Below are 20831 nucleotides of genomic sequence, written 5' to 3' on the forward strand. Positions count from 1 at the left end.
AATAAATATTATTTTATTCTAAAAAAAAAGGGGTAAAAAGCTTTATTTATATAAGAAACTTGGTACTTTTCTGAAGGTTAATTCAGATGCCATCTGATGATTTCCATGTGTATGAAGGTCCACAACCTACAACCAACAGCTGTTTTAATATTAAAACTTGATGCTGTCCTTACACTTGCTGACAAAATGAAGCTCAAAGTTCTTACTGTGTCCAAACAAGTTTTCTGAAACCATGTTCGCTTCTAAAACACATCAAAATCATCAACTGGAGAAGGAATACACACTAAGAAGTCATTGACTTAATTTCACATTTTCTTAATGAGATCAGTTTCTTTTCCCAGAAAAGGGGATGCAGTTTCATGGCATATAAATCTTACTGTTGGGAAAGAGGTTTTTGTATTTGCCAAAAGCAGAATTGCCGATTATCACCTTCACCCTGGCTGTGCCATCTTCAGGCATCACTTCTACTTCCTGAACTGTTGCTTCCTTATAGAGCCAACTGTAACAGTAAAAGTGTATTAGCATCTTAAAAGTATAACACACTGCATACAATGTGATCTTTATTTTAGGTCAGTATGTTGCAATCAAGGTAATGTAACACTTTAAAAGATGAAATGCCTCACTTAACTTGTAATTTGCTACTTGCTCTTTGGAAATAGGGTACAGTGTTTTCATAAACGTTTCTGATTTGTGTTTCTCTCAGCAATCTGGCTCCAGGACCAGTGGCATGGTCTTTCAGGAAGTATGTTTTATAATACCAACACACAGACCCCTGAATGACACTTTCAGAAGCAGACTCCACAGTATCTAATGGGGATACTTTTTCTCAATAGGTCAGAAAACTTCGATAATTGTCACTGTAATTCTTAATGCAGATTGAGATCAATATGATATGATTTGGAAATTTTAAGATATGCAAGACTAAGAAATTCATATTTCTCCAAGTTCTTCTTACAATTAAAAATCATTTACCTTAGCTGAGGTCCCTCTAAGTTGATATTAACTGTCAGAATCTTCTTCCCTGTTGCTGTCAAAATTTTTTTCTCTATTTCTTCTTTCAGCTCCTCTAAACCTTGTCCATGTAGAGCAGAAATGGCTAATGCATTTTCTTCAGTGGGTTTATACCTTACAAGTAACAATTGCAGACATGTTTGCTCATGAAGACTAGGTCATGAAAATATTCCAAGCATGGATCATTTAATTGGGTTACTTTATACTGGCACATTCCTACACATTGTGTCTACACAAGTGATTTACTTTGTAATTAAAAGATAATTCATTCTTTTTTAAGACCATAGTTACATATGTAAAGGATTGAGAACCACTATTAAATGTATTCAGAAATGTGGGAGCTTGTTTCTAGACTAAGAATTAAGAAGATTTCAGAACATAAGAACTGTCTAAATACACTTAGCATCTTCTGCTTACCTTTCTATCAAATCCACTTTGTTATGAACTTCCACCATTGAGTCCAATAAATGGCTGGGAAGATTCAGATTCTTCAGAACTGACAGCACAGTTGCTTTCTGGAGGATGGTTTCTGGATGAGTAATATCCCTCACGTGAACTATCAGATCCTAGCAAGCATCAATATATAAGACAATTACTTAATAAAATACACCAGTTACCAGGTTGTAGGGATTTTATACAACAACCCTAAAACAAACCCTGTCAATCAAGCTAGTTACAGAATTCTGATTTCAAATAATAACTGATTAATTTTTTCAAAGCAAAGGCTGTGTAACAATAAAGCTTAAAAAATAATGGGGAAGGAAAAGAGTGAGCTCCAAAATGGTTTTAGAGTAATGGCTGAAAAAACTGTTTCAAAATGAGTGAACACTCCCACTGAACTTGTAATTCTGTTTTTACATTCAAAATGCGGAAGATTATCCTCATCCTTAGGTCGTGAGATACTATTATTGCTGCTTCACTTAGAAAGTGTTATACAAAAGTTACCAGTTCCAAGTACATACACAATTATGTTTGCTGTGATAAAAACCAAGCAACCAAATTCAATATTTGCATTCACAGTGTTTCATCACCTTTGCTCAAGATTCTGCTTCAAACTTCTGAAAATCAGTGAGAATTAAATTTCCTGCCTTTAACACTTCAAAATAAGAAACAAACAGGATAGTTGCAACCACCTTTTGAAAGTCCTATTATTACATGGTGAAGTCTAATTCTCAGCAGCATTCCAGCATGTAGCTACCACTGAATTTCATTACCTTTGATGATACAGGCTTTTTGTTTAAATGTCTGTGTATGCAGACTTACACTTTGCTATAACACAGGAAACTAACTTTAACGAGAAAATGATTGTGAAAGTGTATTTGTGTTTATTACATGTTGCCTACATCACATCACAATCACCCACTTATAGTGCTATAGGAAACCTGAAGTTAAAAACAGATCATTCCAGAGGCTTTATTTCATTTTTAACTCTTAAGAATGCTAACCTCAAATTATTCAGATGCAGTGTTTAGGTTTTCAGCTATTTAATCAGCAGTCTAAGTTGTCTGGTTTATGTTAGTGGAGAAGGACGCATACACTCCAAATAAACCCTTTCTGAAGTCTCTTCATCTCTATACATTCTGCATAATTTCAAGTATGAGAAAATGGGCTTATGGTGAGATACATCATTATCTTAGGAGCACACTACTAGTCAGCCATATGCTGCACTAAAAACAATATGCCAATTAACTTCTTTTTTGAAGGAGTGAGGATTATCCAAAAGGAAATTAATTTGATTTCTCAGTTCTTATGGTCAACTACTTACTGAGTAAACCACTTCTTCTAAGGTAGCTGAAAAGGACTCAACCAGATTATGTGGAAGATCAGTCAGAAATCCAATGGTGTCAACATAAATAACTGCCATATGTGAGGGCAGATAGCCAGCATGGGCTGTAATATCAAGAGTGGCAAACAGCTGATCTCTGGGTTGAATTCCTGCTTCCCCAGTCAAGGCTTTGATCAAAGCAGTTTTTCCTAATGAAAAGAAAAAAGACAAGATTTTGGTGCCTTGTTTCAAGTACAAATTTACTTTGCAAGGCTCAGGTGAGTTGTATGATGTAACACATTTTTTCAGATCTATTTAATTTAAATCTAGCCTATGCTTCCCTGGAGATGTTCAGGAGTTATCTGGACACAAACCCGAGTAATGTGCTCTAGGTGACCCTGCTTGAGGAGGTAGGTTGGACTAGATGATCCCTAGTGGTCCCTTCCAACCCCAACCATTCTGGGATTAGTTATCTACATGATGTTAGGAAATCCAAAGGCAGTCTTAACTTTTGAAAACTGGAATTGGATTTAAATCCACAACTGGAAGCTATGCTGCAAAATTACAAGATGATCAAAGACTGAACTGACCTGCAAAGTGACCTACCCACATCCCTCACCTCTCAGGATGAAGAGCACTGCCATGACAGCACTTCCTCAGTGCTTCTGTTGTCAAAGAATTCAGTATTTACTTGTTAAAACCAACAGTAAACAGAAGCACTAATAATACATAGCTTACTAGGTTTATGCTTTCATTGCGCATTTCCTCACAAACTTATCACTAAAGACACTCATTTAACTCAATGAATATTTCACAGAATTTAGTTATAAAAGAGCTCAGTATATACCCTGGCTGACATATTTCAATTATGTGTACAATACTGCTATATATATATATATATATATGTATTTGATTCTTCAGTTTTAAAAGTATGGAAGGGGTAATGGGTTCAAACTAAAACGGGAAGTTCAGGTTACGTATAAGGAAGAAGTTCTTTACTGTGAGGGTGGTGAGGCACTGGAATGGGTTGTCCAAAAAAGTGGTGAATGCTTCATTCCTGTCAGTGTTCAAGGCCAGGCTGGACACAGCCTTGAGTGACACGGTCTAGTGTTGGGCGTTCCTGCCCATGGCGGGGGGGGGGGTGCTGGAATTAGATAATCATAAGGTCCTTTCCAACCCAAACCATTCTATGATTCTATAACATAAAAATTAGTGCAAAGTAAGTTTGTTATTATAAAGATGTTGAATAAGAAAATTAAATGGTCTTAAGATAATGTTACCTGAAAAAGTATCTAGTCCAAAGGCTATTTATACCTTGTGCATGAAAAACTTCAGCTTGATTTAGATTCTGAGAATATCTCAGAACACCATACATCAATCGATGAAAAGCTACAGTGCTTCTTAAACATATTTCCAGACCAGCTACCACATCTCCTGAGTTTTCCTCCTGTGCCTCAAGCCTTCACAGTGATCCAAACATCAACATACTTTTCTCTACCCATTCTGATCAAGTAATAGAGATTCATATAAAGGGACACTAACAGTACAGTCTTCAGCATTATATGCAAAATCTTTTTGGCACAACAGGTACTAGGCATTTCTCCAAAACGTATCTTCAAGACCAAAAAACCAAAAGAACTACCTACAACAAGCATAATTTGCTTTCCTAACTATACTCTAATTGACACATTACACAGTTTAAAAACTAATTAAAATATGAAGCCTATTCACACTGAAATGAGATTCTGGCTAGAGATTCTAATTAAAAAATAGACAATGTAAGCTCTTTCATGCTATGGTTTCATGAGTTTTTGCTTACCACAATTAGTATAGCCCATTACCGAGATAATCGGAAACTCGCGTTTTTTGCGTTGAGTTCTAAGTAAAGACCTTTTCCTCCTTAGTTTCTCCAAGGCATTCCTAATTTTAAGTTCTTTTTCTTTCAAGATACGATATTGTGTCTCCATAAATGTTTCACCTGAAATATACAAATGAATAATTGGCAGAATATTCTACAAGAGAAACAGTAAACCAAGTGATGGTGTGCATTTAGAAGTCAGTGAACTAGTGCTAGGGTATCTGAAGCTATAAATAAACAACTAAAACTATGTATTTTTGTCTCAGAGTTACAACTAATTATTAAAATATACACTAAGCACTCTAGAATAACCATGTACACTTATGATAACCCCCTGTGGCAGCAAACTGTCTGTCCATGGCCACTTACTGAGCCAGAACAGACCAAAACTATTACTTAAGTTACTTTCCAATACATTTTTGTATTTTCACTTAATTAGATGCAGAACACAAACAGTTTTTCCTCCTGGCTCCTCCAAATAAAGTAAGGCACAATTAATATTGTTCAAAGGCTATGGAGAAAATAAATGCTCTAATTCATGAGAATTTACCTGAGCCCATGATGTATCTTGATCCACCTCTCTGCTGATCTAGCTGAGCCACCTCATTTTTCAGATTTGACCTGGCAATGGGGTAACAGTTAATTAGGAGCAATTTTCTTTAATCAAGCTATCCTAAAATGCCTAACAAATGTGAAGCACTAGTGATATTCTAATAGCACAAACAAAACCACCAAATGACAGAGCTTTAAATAAAACCTGCTTGTGGTGAGAACCATGACAACAGATTTCCAGATTTTCCTAGCTTCTCAATGTGGTTTGAAAAAGCGTGCAACTCTGTTAGCGAGCTATAATGGCTATTCTGAAATTTCAGAGAGCCAAAGATGGTCCTGATGCATTCATGCAACTCACAACAACTGCCATGTACAAGCATGTCTATGCCACATATGACACAAATGGTGTCATTTTTCTTCACAGTATAGTACTGTAAGTTTTGTTGCTGTAAAGAAATAGTCACTAAACTGTGTGAATATCAGCATGTGATTTGCACATCTTGAGGTACCTGAGAAGTGGAATTTCAGCCAGTGCTATCTGAAGTTTTGCTTCTTTGGTCCGGGCATTACAACGAAAAATGTGAAGTACAACCGTGTATCTGTCAAAGACTTTCACACCCCAGGCATCTTCTAGTTCTTTCTTTAGCCATGTAAGACAAAATAACCTAGATGTTTTCTGTCCCCCACAGTATCTGTAAATCAATTCCTACATAACACTACAGTTACAGTCAGCTGATGGACACTTGACCTCAGAGGATTTCAGGACACTTGAACTTAGAGGTTTCCATTTCAATGGATGGGCAATGAGTATAAGCACACAAACGCAAAAATGGCTGACCATGAAGAAAGGTGTTAAAGAAAGTTTAGAAGGCAGAACTTTATGTCTAGACCTATTAAGAATCCTTCCACTGCCTTCAACAGATTCTGACAACAGCCCTTAACAGCATATCTCAGAATCAAGAATCTCAGTGGTTAAGTCCTTGTAAAAAAAAATATGAAGTGCTTTGATGGGAAAGGATAGGGATAATATACGAAAAAGAAAAAAAAATACCAAAATGAAACAAACAAACAAATTATAGACAGCAAGGCAGAAAAATTATTTCCCAATCAGCTTTTCACAAAATACTTAAAAACCCCCAATCAATGAACTAAACCCCAAACAACCCTCCCCACCTTTGTTCTAATTCAGCAAAAGACACTTTAAGTATGCAGTAGCTCCCCTCTGCTCTCTCTAAAATCTAGAATGCTTGTTTCACACATTCTCAAACACTTTCTTGAATTAACCCTATCAAATTGCTCTTAAGACTCAGATCTGTACAAGAAAAACTTCCTAGCAAATGTAAAATTGTAAGAACACATACTATAAAGTAGGGAATAACAACTAGGAAATTGAAATAAAACATTTTCAACTTACATTTTATCAATAAAATGAAGTGCTTGAAATAACTACTTGAGATAATTACCACCATCTCTGCTCATTTTATAATCAGGGATGGCATTCAAAACTACCAGCAAAGGATTACACTTGTTTATGGATTTTGCATGCATTTTACACCCTGTATGATGCTGTATATACAAATACCCCTAAAAAGTATGTATTTCAGTTTGTCTAAGCATTTTGAAGAGCATCTATAGTTTGTGCACCAGTTGTTTTACTGCTAGTATTCAAAAAAGTGAATCATGCTCCCCCCACCCCCACATTTAAAATACGTTTTCTATTTAGGGGTTAGGAATCAAAGTTTCAATATTTGCTACATTTAAATATAAGCTTGCTCTTAATTTACACCTTGTATTAAAAATACAGTACAGGGTCCACAGAAGTACGGGAAAATAAAGACACTATCCATGTAAGTATAAAAACTTCTGCATGTACCTAATCCAAAATGTTGACATTCTTCATAACAAAAGCTAGGTTGTCACCTTCAATTTGTGAAAAGAAGACCCTAAGTAGCTTTTCCAACATTTTCAGTGGGGCCAGTGGTAAATGCAGGAGCAGAGTCTATACCAAATGGCTATTGGATTGCTGGAAAATTTCATGCACAAGAGCTGCAAATACATAAATATCTACCAGACAAATGTAAAAGAAATTAAGTTTCCTTTCAACAAAACTCAGTTCTGGTGGCCACATATATTACCACTTGCGAATTCAGAGTCATAACTGACCCTACTTCTTGTAAAATCAAGACCTTCTGAACAATAGTGATTTAAAGAAACTTATTTTATACTCTAATTACCTTTGTTAGTGAAGACATTCTTTCCACATTCAAGAAGACAGCTGTCACCTGGGGCAATTTTTTAATCTTTTCTAAAAGATGGATAACCATTGCAAAATACAGTGTTAAATGTCAATTCTCTTTTTAAAATTCACAGAATATAAAACCATTTTGCACACAGCAGAATGCTCATAAAATATTCAAATGGCACCATGTTCTTTGCTCACAGAACAGTTGTAATTACACTAGTTTAGTACTATGTCAAGAACAGCCACCAATTTCACTTGTGTCAATCACATGAATGTAGGGATTAAGTTTACTCAAACATTTTCAGTGATGTCAGGTTAATTCTATTCTGTGCTGCTTTTGTAACCTTAAGAAAATTCGTTGACACTTGTTTGCAAACCTGCATGATGGATGAACAATATTCTCTCTTCAACTTTCTTACCTATCTTTAAACAGCTCAACTGCAGAAACCTTCCATTTAGAATGCTGCAGGACTGAAAAATCTCTATCCTTACCTGTTAAAACTTGGAAGTTTCCTTTGCCAAAAATTAATTTCTTGTCAGGATTTTTTGTAGGCATAATTATTTTATCTATAACTGTCCAGTTCTGAAGGGTATCTACAAGAGCAACAGCTTCAGCAATCTGTAATTCAGCTTCAGGAATACAAAAAAGAAACAAGAAAAAAGAAAAGATTGTATTATACCATTATAACTTCACTCAGATTTCCAATAACTATAGTACTGCACGAACAGGGAAACAGTAAGCTACATGAAAATTCTACAAGGCTATTTATATTAACCTATGGCATAAGGAGCAAAATGTCTTGCCTGTAATCAGAGTAATTTACTTCTACTTTGATACAATTTTATCACACAAAGCATTTTTCTGCCAGTACAAATTATTTCCATAGTTGTTGATCTAGAGGAATTTTTAGCTGTATTGTCAGCAAAGAAATTATCAAGCTTTTTGCCTCAACAAGTGAAATAACTAACTAGCTGGAAAATAAATTTTGTTATTTCAGATGAGCACAGACCCGTGTGATTAATTCCTTTGTGTATTGTGGCAATATTTAAAGAATTATTAATATAGCATATCCTGCTGCTAACTTACTGCTACTTTTTCATAAAGGACTTACACTGATTTATGACTTGATAAAACCAGCAGATTCCAATCCTGTATGTTCATCAGTCACTTTGAAAAAAACATATCTACATGGCAAAGCAATAACTTTTGAGGACTTTGTGAACCAGGAATACTACATGGGCATATTCTGGTAGATAATAGTTGTCCGTGAGCCAGCAATGCACCCTTGTGGCCAAGAAGGCCAGTAGTATCTTGGGGTGCATTAGCAAGAGTATTGCCAGCAGGCTGAGGGAGGTAATCGACCCCCTCTGCTCGGCCTTGGTGAAGCCTCACTTGGTGTAGTGTGTCCAACTCTGGCTTCCCGGCAAAAGACAGGCATGAAGCTCCTGAAGCAAGTCCTGTGAAGGGCTACTATAATTCTTAAAGGTCTGGAGCATCTTTCATATGAGGAAAAGCTGAGGGAGATGGGCCTGTTCATCTTAGAGAAATGAATGCTCAGGGGGGATCAGATCAAGGAGTAAGTTTATATTCCTTGATATTATATTTATGCATACATAATTATAAAAATATAACTTTGTATCATATAATATACATTATAAATTTTTATATATAAAATACTTACGTTTATTATAAATATGCATTTATATTATAAACATATCTATACATATATCATAAATATCTATTATATAATTACACATAAATATTAAACAAAATATATATTGCATTTATATATATTATATAATATATAATGAAATACACCTTAATATTTATATAAGCTTATAAGTATCGGAAGGGAGGGCTTCAAGAGGATGAGGCCAGACTCAATGGTGCCAGGCAGTAAGATGAGAGGGAGGGGCACAAACTGAAATCAAGGAAATTCCACCTGAACATGAGGAAAAACTTTACTGTGAGGGCGACTGAGCACTGGAATAAATTGCACCGAGACATTGTTCAGTTTTCTTCCCTAGAGATATTCAAGACCCAATCCTGAGCAATGTGCTCTAGCTGACCTTGTTTGAGCAGGGAGGCTGTACTAGATGACCTCTGGTGGTCCTTTTCAGCCTCAACCATTCTGTGATACCAGATCAGAATATCCACTTTTGATTTCCCCCACTTTTCCTCCTTTCCTAACAGATTTTCCAAGTTCTTTTAAATCTCAAAGCCAAATTTATATATTAAAAAGTAATAGTAAAAAAGGTAATACATTTTTAAAGATAACCACAATCCTCTTTCTCCTCATATTGTTAGTGTTCCTCGCAAGATGCACAGATTTCCTGTCGTACCTGTGGTGTTTCAACAACCAGTACAAACCATTTGTTCAGACTTCAGGCTCTTCATCTGAAGGGTGTAAATAAATGGAAACAGATCACTGCTATTCTTTTGCATGTCTTGACAGAAAGGTGCCTTCATATTTTATTTATTTTTCAGTTGTAAAATGGGACTGGTTATGTAAATTTTGAAAAGGTTACAACCTTTTTCTGCAACATGACAATTCATTATAATAAGCAGCAAAAATAAAGTCTAAATGAGATTTAGGTTCATCACAAAATTGGAGTACAAGAAAAATCATATATAAACTGTCTATATACAAAAAGCTAACTTATGAGATGCTTAATCCTTTCCATTACAACTTTGTAATTAGAGAAGCATTTCAATGAGTATCAAGTTAATAATATATCTTAACTGTGCATGATCAATACCTCTATATTAGCTACAAAGATTTCCAAGAGAGGCACCCCAGGAAAACCTACTTTCTGCAGGTCTGTGCTGGTTTGCTGAGGATGTTGCTCTAACACACTCCACTTTACAGCTTTATATTTAGAAAACTTCCATTAATTAAGTGGTCAAGGCCAGGTTGGATAGGGCTTTGAGGAACCTCTTCTAGTGGAAAGCGTCCCTGTCCACGGCAGAGGGGTTGGAACTAGATGATCTCTAAGGTCCCTTCCAATCCAAGCCGTTCTCTGATGATAAGAGAGTATTCTCGCTTTTCACCCAACTCCTGGAAAAGCCTAAGACTGCAGGACTCCTGCCTGGCTGGCCAGACAGCAAGGCTAAGGCCTGAAGACTATTAACGTTCTGCTAAGAAGGGTGAAACACTTTTCTTAAGCAACCTTAACGCTCCATGCACAGACTCGTTCTGCTCTCCAAGCCCCAAAACTAGGGTGATTTACAAGTCAAAGCACAGATCTGTCAACACTCGCTGACAGTACATTGTCTCTTAAAAGGTTATCAGAGACCAGCCACGAACTTTTCATCAGAGCTTGTATTTCCCTAACTGTCCCAGACAGCATTTCTGTTTTAACACTCTAATAACGGATCTACTTTACACTAATGCCACTCACACCCTACACGTACTCCTGCGGGCCATAGAGCCCTAGAACTGGAGTAAACCGAGAAGCAGCGCAACTGGCTGGCAGGACCCACTGTCGGGTGACCGTCCGAAGCCCCCCATACCCCAGCCCCGGCGCGGCCACGCACCAGTGGTGAGCGGCGACTTCTTTGGGCCCCACTTGACTGCCGGGTGCACCACGACCACGCGCTGCACGCCGGGCTCCACGGCCAGAGGAGAGGGGGCCAGCAGCTCCTCCAGCTCCGCCTCGTCCTCATCCTCATCGTCCTCATCCTCATTATCCTCGTCCTCTTCTTCATCCCTGTCGGAGCTCGCCGCTCCGTTCCACCGCCCTCCGCCGCCCACCCGTGGCGGCTCACTCCTGCCCGGCGGCCGCTGGGGAGCCCGCAGGCCAGCGGCGGCGCTGAGCGGGCGAGTGTTGGCAGACGGCAGCCCGCCATAGCAGCGGGCCGCGCCGAGAGCCGCCACCACCCGCCGACAACGCAGGAGGAGCGACTGCGAGAGGCAACCGGGCCCCATAATCACCCCTCCTCCGGTCAAACCAGCGGCAGACACCGCTACACACTTATCCTTCCGGCCCTCGCCCCAGCCGCTACGGAAGCCCGATGGCACCAACGCGCCGCGAATAGGCGGTGTCTAGCCATGTGACAGCAGTCCCCGCCTCTGATAGGCCTGGTGGTGCCGAGGGATGGGCCGTGATTGACGAGGGGTCGCAGACGGGGCTCAGGCCGCCGCAGTAAGGGGCGGGGGAGCGGGTACCCAAGGGGCGGTGTCGACGCGCACCCGGGCCTGCGGAGCGCGTCCCCGGCGCAGGTGAGTGACAGGCCCCGCGTTTCACGCCCCACGTTTCATACCCCTCTGCCGCGACCCGGGGCTGACGGTCCTGGGCTTCCCGCGCCGAGCCGCCGCCCGCTGCGTCCCATCACGGCGGCGGTGTCGTTCCTGAGGCAGCCCTGCCTGTGCGGGGTGCGGGCCGCCGGCGTTGCGCGGTCTGCCCGAGGGAGAGGAGGGTTCAGCGAGCTGTATGGCCGTGGGAACCTAAGGCTCCCTCACGGGCGGCGGCTTTGTAGGCGCTGCCGCCTCAGGGCTCCGGAGGTGCCACCTGCGAATTCGCCTGTCTGAAGTAATTTGTTTCTCGGAGTCGCATCCCTTTCTGCGGACTGGTTTTGCGGGGGGCTTTCCGACCTGGTTTTGAGGGAGCTGTCTGGAACTGTTGCAGTGAGTCCAAAGATGATCAGAGGTAGAGCTGGGCTTGTTCAGCCTGGAGAAGAGAAGGCTCTGGAGAGACCTTATAGCAGCCTTCCAGTACCTAAAGGGGGCCTACAGAAAAGCTGGAGAGGAACTTTTTACAAGGGCATGTAAAGACAGGACAAGAGGGTAATAACTTTAAACTGAAAGGGATTACATTTAGATTAGATATTAGGAAGAAGTACTTTACTATGAGGGTGATGAGACACTAGCACAGGTTGCCCAGAGAAGCTGCAGCTGCCCCATCCCTGGCAGTGTTCAAGGCCAGGCAGGAGTGGGCTTTGAGCAACCTGGTCTAGTGGAAGGTGTCCCTGCCCAATGCAGGGGGGTTGGAACTGGATGATCTGTAAGGTCCCTTCCAACCCAAACCATTCTGTGGTTCTATGAATTAATTCTCTCTTTTTTTTTTTGTTGTTTTTCTCTTTTCTTGACAGTTTTCAGCTGCTGTTTCACCTGCAAGAACTAGAGACTTGATAAATTTTTAGCACTACTGATCTTGGTGAATTGCCTCAAAAGAAGTGCTGCTCTGGTTAGCTTGCTGCCTGTACTGCTGAAATAATGTAGCGGAAATGATAGCCGAGCCCAACACAGCCAATAACCTTCCCAGCCAAAAGTAAGACCTGTCACAGGTTGCCTGTAAAATTTATTGGTAAATTGAGGTGCTGTCCCTTGAATTTGTGCCCCACAGATACTGGGCAGTCTATCATGTGTCGTTTTGGTGGGAGGGGAAAAAACAGGGATTTGCTATGCACTGTGTACTAATTTCTCCACTTTATTCCCTTTATGTATTGTTTACCATCTTCTTAATGTAGTGCTTTATGCAGGGACCTTGGCCTTACAATCTTTTCTGTGCCTTATTCTGTGCACCCCTGTGGGAGGGGGGTTGGAACTAGGTGAACTTTAAGGTCCCTTCCAACCCAAACCATTCTATGATTCTGTGGTTATTCACCACAGTGGAAATAAACATATTTTGAAAAAAAAAAAAAAAGGGCAGATTGATAGTTAACACGTGTTCACTTCAGCTGTGGATTTGGGGAACCTGAGAAGGAAAACTGCTAAGTAATCTGTAATCTGCCTGTTGGCATTGAAGAGGGTATTGCTTCCCTTGTTTTTTTTTGTTTTTATTAGGATATGTCATGTCTTCTTTCTTTCATAATGTGTTTCTCGAGTCATCAGTTGAGGTGATCTATAAACCAAATGTATTAATATCATTGTCTGCAAGGCAGTATTTAGAAGTTCTACTAGAGCAGATACAAATAGATAAAAGGTAAAGTTAAAGCATTTGGGCATATCTTGTCTAGTTTCAAAGGGTGAAGCTGCTTAGAAGTCCAGTGCTGCATGCATTCATTGCAGCCGAATCTTTGCTGAGCGTGCCACCTTCTGAGGAAATCTGCTCTAGGTCTTTTGCTTCATTAAGTTCTAGCAAAGGCTGAGAGGTGTATTCTTCATAGTCCATGATAACAATTAATATAGCTTCTTATATGTCCTTTCCAGTATGTTTCATCTGAAGCCAGCCTCTTGTGAAAGTGTCAGAAGAGCACCTGGCAATTGCTTAGCTGAGTTTCTTATGTTGTTGCTAAAAAATGAAACAGCTGTATTGAAATTTCTAATTTTAAAAGCCTACAGGTAGGATTCTTCCAGTAACATAGGTTAATTGTTCCTTTTATGCAGCTAAAGCAATGTTATCTTCGTTAAATTGGTAGTTTTCTTTTTAAGGTGAGTCACTAAATTTGCTCCAAATGTTTATTAAAACGAGAAAACTGAATTCAGAAATTCTTGGAACACTATTGTGTTTAAGGACTAGATGAAGGACTTCACTTCCTTCCAACTTCAAGTGTTTTTATCTCATCAGCAGTACTTCCAGTGCTAGTGAAAGGACTGTATTGTGGCAGGCATATGAGGTCAAAATGAGTCAGAGCCATACAGGGTATAAAAGCGAAAATTAGGATGAGATAGGAATGGCATTCTGCCTGTGCTTTCCTACTGATTGCTGATGGAAACTAATAGCAGAGAACTGTTTCTTACCAGCACGAGGCAGTGAATTTAGGCATGCAAAAATTCTCGGTATGGTGTAGACTAGCAGAGGAGAGCAAAAAACCCCCTAGTTCAAAATTTGTCAAACCTACAGTTGTACTATAGTTTAAAAGATGTTAAATAGAGATATGTATAAGAACTGCTGCAGAATTGATCACGTAATCCTCAACTAGGTATAGTGGTTCCTACTTTGCTCAAGAAGGTTAGAGGACATCTTAATTCTTTTAACAGTTTCTTCAACAGAAACCTAGTTGCGCAAATAAAAACTCAACTAAAACATCTCTGTTGATTTCTAAGTGGTTTCATGAAGTTTGGTTTCTAGGCTCTGGTCTAGTTCCTGTGAACGTTTAAGTACCTGCCTTATGAATAGTCTTACTGGAAACATCAGTATTAAAGGGGAAAAAAGACAAAGGAGAAACATGAGTGTTCATAATGCTTGTATTTTAAAAATCTCGACTTCTGTGTAGGTTATCTGTTGTAGCATGGTGCTTCCTATGGCATTGCTATGAGCTGTGGTGCACTAATAACCAAAGCAGTTCAGAAAAGTAAATGGCCTTTTAATATTAGTATTTAGTGCTTTTTACTTTTTGCTGAGTGTTTAAGACAGATGCCTTAGTGCATGTGTGAAAGTTACTCTAACTGGTTTAATCACAGAGATGTTGCTTTACTTGGCGTTGTTAGCCCAATGTGAGGAAGCTGTAGATCATCTGCCTTCTTACTCTTGCAGGCTTTGCTGAGCTTTGGTAAGCATACTCTTCCATATACCAGGCATACCCTTACTTTGTGTAGCCCTTTTTGCTACAGGTACATTTTGCCTTGCATAAGCTGACTAAATAGTACAGGGCAAGTAGATACCATCTGTAGTGCCATCCTTTAAGATGTTCTTGGGAAAGACACATGGGTTAAAACTTCAGAGAAATATATTCTAGACAGATAATAAAAGTGGTGCTTTATTAGACAAGTACTTAACTGTCCTGCAGCAGTGATGATTTTTTAGTTATTTGTTTTAATTCATCTTGGAATCAAGTATAGTTGCTGTAATCAAATGCAAGGCATTTATTTTTGTGATGGGGTGGAGCAAGTTGCTAAATAGTGCATGCAAACAAATCAGGAAAAGTTTTTGAGAGTGTGTTGAGTGTTACATTTAGGTATAATGCAGCAACAGGTAACATGTTACCATGATGTTGGCTGGCATCAGACTTGTAGTTCTAGTGAAATGGTGCGAGTCAGAACATGTTAGTCCAGCCCCATAATGTTGCATACTGCTTTGAAATCAAGAGTGGAAGGATTTAACTACATAGGATAAGTAGATCCTTGATGAACATGTTTGGGTTCTTTTTGTTAATATGTGGTCTGTGGAAGGATCTGGGAAGAGCTAACTGGTGTCAGAAAAGCAGTACATGTTGCTGTCTCTTACTGCTTGTTCTTTTCAACTAGGAAGTCTCTGGTGGTGCTTGAGACAATCTCTGTGACTTGCAATTGCAAATCAAAGAAAACATTTGAAAACTTTTGCAAACTATTGCTTATAGTATGCTGACTCACTTGTGAACTATGTAGCTCATCCCTCTCTTTTCTATAACATAAATATTGGTAGGATGAACTGATGTAATGATTGGTTCACCTTGAATTTGGTTCTTGGCTTCCATCTGTCAAACACAGGCATATTTTGAACTTCTCTATAAAAAGACATTAATTGAATTTAACTTTCATGGGACTTTTCTCTGTAGGGAAGTTAAACATTTGCATAATTGTATTTAGAAAGTTGATATATTCTTAGAGTTTTATATTTATATAGAATTTTCATAGGATTCTTTGGAAACCTAATCCTACATTGCTTATGGTAAAGTGTGCCAATAGATTAAAAAAGTAAATGGAGATTTGTTAACTATGAACTTCTCTCTGCTCGCACTACTAAAATAACTTCGGGACCTTGGTCCTGCAGTTGATGCTGTTCAGCCTCAGGATTTGCTTTACAGGGGCAATGTCTGACTGAAACAGTCTTGGGAAACAGCAACAGTGGTTATCTGGCACTGATAAACCTAGCTGGAGTTGAGCTGGTTTTGCCTCCATAGCACAGTTAATTCTCCGTCTATGTTAGCCAACACTAGATATTGGAGAGTTGACTGTATCTTATAATGTAATACACTGTTTTATAATTTGTAAAGTGGTCATTTGTGTTAGCACACTTTCTTGTTGTAGCAGTATCAGCAAAATGAAAGTAACTGTACACTCTCATATTTACTCTTTTTTGTGCCTTATAGTACAAGTCAACTGGCTTCATGTCCTGGCCATCTTAGTTTAAAAGGAGGCCATAGCAGCTAGCTACCAGTACTGGACCTGCTGCACAAGTGGGATCCAGCTCATCTGTTCAAACGTGACCTTTGGCAAAGCCTATTGTTAGCACTGAGAATGATGAAAAGTGGCATGATTTCATTGCAGATAAATGTATGGCTTCAGATCTCCCAGAAGATGCATCTTTATTTTCTTCCATCATACTAGCAATAACCTTCAAATCAAATTTCTTATGTCTTTTTTCTTCAGCATGTTTTATAGACAAGGTAAAACAGTTTCTTCCTCTTGCTTCAAATTATAGACCCATCAAATGTTACTACTTTCCATTGTTCAGAATGGAAAGTGAATGCATACTCATGTTATTGTTTCATAGTGCAAAGCTCTTCAGTCAGCACAGGCTGGCTTAAGTCAACATCAGCATTGTTTCATTAACTTGCTTTCTACTTTCTTGATATCTTTGATAGTTTTGCTAGTTTTCTATATATCTTGCAGGAAAGCAAATAGTTTCAAAAAGGCCCCAGATTTCTGTTGTACTTTTAAAGTCAGCTGTTTGGTTTCTAGTAACAAAATGACATAATTTCCAAACAAGTAATTAAAAACATTTCAATACCTAGATATACTCTTAATTTCTTGTATTGTTTGTATTGAAGCGTAGTTTTCTGTTCTCACTGCTAACCTCTTCAATGTATCCATTACATTTCAGAGAGAATGCTGTCCGTGATGAGACTGTGCCTGAGTCTGCTGTGCAGAATATCAGCTGTGTGAGAAATGGCAACCTGAAAACACCAGTAAGTTGATTTTAAAAAAAAAAAACACCCCAAGTTTATTAAATAGGAATTTATTTTCCTTCTCATTTGATCTTACATAATTGAGTATTACATAAACCAATCATAATATGGTACATTATTGTGGTTTAAGCCCAGCTGATAACTCAGAATCATGCAGCCACTCACTCCCTCCCTCCTGTTCTTCCGTCCCTCATGCTCTCAAGAGGAATGGGGAGGAGAATCAAAGGAATGTAAATCCCAATGTTTGAGATAAGAACAGTCCAATAAGGTGTAATAGAAAACTAGTACTACTAGCATCAATAATAATAATGATGGGGAAATAACAAGGGGAGTGAATATGAAACTGAGAGGGGAAAAGGAAAAGAAAATAATAAAACACAAGTGATGCACAATACAATTGCTCACCACCTGCTGACTGACACCCAGCCAAACCCGAGCACTGATGTGGGCTTCTGGCTAACTCCCACCATTTCATATACTGGGCATGATGTGCTGTGGTATGGAATACCCCTTTGGCTAGTTTGGGTCAGGTGTCCTGTCTCTGCTTCTGCCCGGCTTCTTTTGTCCCTCCACACTGGCAGAGCATGAGACTGAAAAGTCCTTGATCAGGGTAAGGGCTGCTTAGCAACAACTGAAAACACTGGTGTATTATCAGCATTGTTCTCAGACTAAAGCCAAAACACAGCACTTCACCAGCTACTAAGAAGGAGAAAAATAACTGTTACAGCTGAACCCAGAACACGCATCTGTATGCAATCTAGTCACTGGATGCAGCTTGACCCCAAATTTTATTTGGCATCAGAGCCTCAGTGCTGGCTTTTAAACAGTCAGTTCATTTCAATGAGTGTTCTTCTTTAGCTGTGTATTGTGTGTAGCTGATGTTAATTTGAAGGTTCTGTGTTTACTCTGTGAGTGAAAAGATGTAGAAGAGTTTCTGTGCTTGCTGTCTATTCTGCAGAAACTACAGCTGCCACTGAAAAATGCCTTCTGGATAGTACACAACTGGTCAGAAGCTTCTTTCCTGTTATACATTCCTATGATTATGACTCATTGTTGAGATAAAATTCAAACTGGTAAACCCTTTCTTTCATTCCCTTCCAGTATGGTCATGTTTGATAAGACTTTATTTGTGTCCTTGAAGCTTAAAAGTTAGCACCCTGGGGAAATCATTACAATGAGAGTAAAACTTGTTATTAGGGGATAATTTATGTACTGGCTGTTATGTGTTGTGTTTTCTCACATCTTTTTTACTTGACTCGTTTCAGAGAGAGAAGCGGAAGGTTCGACAGCAGTGTGAGAACATAAGGAGAAGTTCTGCCAGTAGCAAAAGAGTGAGCCGGCTGCAGAATGGCCAAGTGGTTGAGGCAGTTACGTTGTTTGAAGTGGTTAGCATGGGGAAGCAGGCTATGCAGGTATTTCTGGTTCTGAATTCTGAGAGGAGTTGGTGGAGGGAAGATAGATACATAGATAGATAGATAGAGTGCTCATTTCAGTTATATGCTGGAGCACTGAAATTTTGGTCTGTTTCAGCACAGGTGGGGAAGAAATATGTTTGACTGAAAAACTTTTATGAGCATGACTGTTGAAAAGAATGCATCTTCAAGAAATTTTAGCAAAGAAGTAGCTGTCAGATATTTAAAAAGGGGAAGGAAACATACACCTAAGCCAGTATTCCTAAAGCAATGTCTGAACATACTGAAATATAATTATTCTAAAAATACCGAAAAGGTTCATCAGTAGAAAATTTTGCTTGATCAGGATTCTGAAAACTAGACCTCTTTTTCCTCCCCCTGGGAGGTTGCCTTTTGGTATATATATATTTTTTTACCTCCATTCCAAAACAGTTTGACAGCGTTTTGCAAAATAGTCAGGTTCCCCCTGCATCTGTATAGTTAAAAACTTTCTTCAATGTGAGGAAGCCCACCTCCCCATACTCTGTGAGCATACATTATGTTTGTATATATGTATGAAGGATTAAAACCTGGAGCTCAAGTATTCTTATACGGGGTTATACCTATGTCTCCACTATGTAGTGTCTGTAAGCAAAATGCATGTGTGCACACATGAAAAGTACATTTATATTTTGGATGCAAGTCCTCAGTTTTTCAAGATATCTGTGTGGATGGAAGTTTGCCATGCTATAGCTGTATTAACTTCAGTAGAGCTCCTTGAAGAGCTCAGCTTTTTCTGTGCAAATCATAATTTGAAGGGCTTGGGAAGGCAGCAGCTGAAGTCCAGACTGTTGCTGCTAGAATTTGTTAGACCTGTGTGGCACTAGAAGTGGGTTGAAGCCTGGATGGCTTGTCCCAGCAGGCCTGTGTCACATACAGGCTGTACTGCCCTAGAAATGAAATTTGGAGTTGGTTTTTAGCTTAAGTGTAGTATGTGAACTGTTTCAGGCTACTGCACAAATTGGGCGCTGAAGAAGACAACTCCCTGGAACAGCTGCTAATATTCATATTAAGTAGTAGATTATGCAGAGGTAAAATGTGTCGTGAGGTGTTTCATTTATTATTTTTAAGTGAAACTGTTACCTGGGTTCTGGCAAGAAGTCAGGAGGATGATATTTTGGTTGTTTTATATGAAGTTAATTAAAGCTGGGGCTATTTTACCTATTAACAAGGAGCAAAGCATCTGTAAATGCCAACATTGCCCAGAGCAGAACTTGTGAACCAGCAGTTCAAGACTTTGTTCTGCCCCAGAAAGAGTCTTTGTAATATGCATTTAAAAATGGAACAAAATGGTGTGGAGTTTATTCTCATTTTTATAATTTAATGTAGACAGAACAATGTTAGTTTGTATCCTTGTCATGGATGTCCTCAGTGGAGTGCAGCATGCTGTGTTCAGCTCCTGACTAATGAATTTCTTTAATCTTTTCTAGTCTGTAGTAGATGACTGGGTTGAAGCTTATAAACAAGACAGGAATGTGGCACTTCTAGATCTGATCAACTTCTTCATTCAGTGTTCTGGCTGTCAAGGTAATTTACCCTCTTAGTATCCCTTTCGATTGTCTGTGGGTGACAGTAGTCTGAAGTATGCTTTCTAAAATGGAAAATCATATATTTATAATCTGTACTCTTTGTTAAGATGGATTCCAGATGGGAAGGCCTAATAGGAAAGAATGTTACTGGTTAAATTCTTTGACTGTGTTTATAGCATACTAGCTCTCAGAGTTGCATTTGAATATGGTTTGCAAGGTCAGATTTCTGAAGTGGCATGTCACATTGCTTTGCATAATCCCCATATAGGGAAGATGGTTGTGATGACTGTACTAATGAAATCCAGTGTTTTAAAACAAAATTTCAGTTGTCATTTGTTTTATAACTTCCTAGTATCTCTTGTTTGGCTAGTATCTTTTTTTGAATATAACCAACTAGGAAATTAAGCTCCCTGCTTTGGTGGCTGGAAAAGGAATTTCTTCCCTCAACCCTTTTGTGGTTACTTTTACCAGAGGCTTAGAAAGCTGTCTATTTCACAACAAACATTGAGACCCAGTGACTTCTGGGGACTGTCCGCTAGTGAAATGCTTCAGGATGGCAAGAAAGAGTTTTAAGAAGGCTGTTTTGTTAGTTTGAACTTTTGAGAGTATTTAAGCAGCTAAGCCTATGAGAAATCTGGAGAGGGACTTTTT

General features: G+C 39.1%; 2 protein-coding genes across 3 annotated transcripts in view; one reads left to right on the forward strand and one right to left on the reverse strand.

Annotated features, from left to right (window-relative positions):
- Window positions 1-240: 240 nt before the first annotated feature.
- Window positions 241-11417, reverse strand: GTPBP6 (GTP binding protein 6 (putative)). 2 transcript variants are annotated; one of them, XM_034073176.1, is made up of 10 exons: window positions 10967-11417; window positions 7921-8058; window positions 7421-7491; window positions 5696-5826; window positions 5185-5255; window positions 4596-4754; window positions 2777-2985; window positions 1429-1577; window positions 973-1125; window positions 241-499 (listed from the first exon to the last, which is right to left on the reverse strand). In XM_034073176.1, the coding sequence occupies exons 1-10, from the start codon at window positions 11355-11357 to the stop codon at window positions 358-360; spliced, it is 1614 nt and encodes a 537-aa protein (XP_033929067.1). In that variant the 5' UTR covers window positions 11358-11417; the 3' UTR covers window positions 241-357. The 2 variants fall into 2 exon arrangements, with proteins under 2 accessions (XP_033929067.1, XP_033929070.1); XM_034073179.1 differs by having other exon boundaries at window positions 7921-8047; window positions 10967-11397.
- A 112-nt stretch (window positions 11418-11529) lies between these two features.
- LOC101868377 (cohesin subunit SA-2-like) overlaps window positions 11530-20831 on the forward strand; it is a 62734-nt gene continuing 53432 nt past the window's right edge. The window contains exons 1-5 of the mRNA XM_013129624.3: window positions 11530-11651; window positions 12521-12699; window positions 17116-17200; window positions 18466-18612; window positions 20082-20178. Of these exons, the coding sequence (XP_012985078.3) occupies window positions 12656-12699; window positions 17116-17200; window positions 18466-18612; window positions 20082-20178 (373 nt within the window). The 5' untranslated portion in view covers window positions 11530-11651; window positions 12521-12655. The remainder of the gene's footprint in view (window positions 11652-12520; window positions 12700-17115; window positions 17201-18465; window positions 18613-20081; window positions 20179-20831) is intronic.

This window comes from Melopsittacus undulatus, chromosome 2 (genome assembly GCF_012275295.1).
Source record: "Melopsittacus undulatus isolate bMelUnd1 chromosome 2, bMelUnd1.mat.Z, whole genome shotgun sequence".
In the NCBI taxonomy this organism is placed as follows: domain Eukaryota; kingdom Metazoa; phylum Chordata; class Aves; order Psittaciformes; family Psittaculidae; genus Melopsittacus; species Melopsittacus undulatus.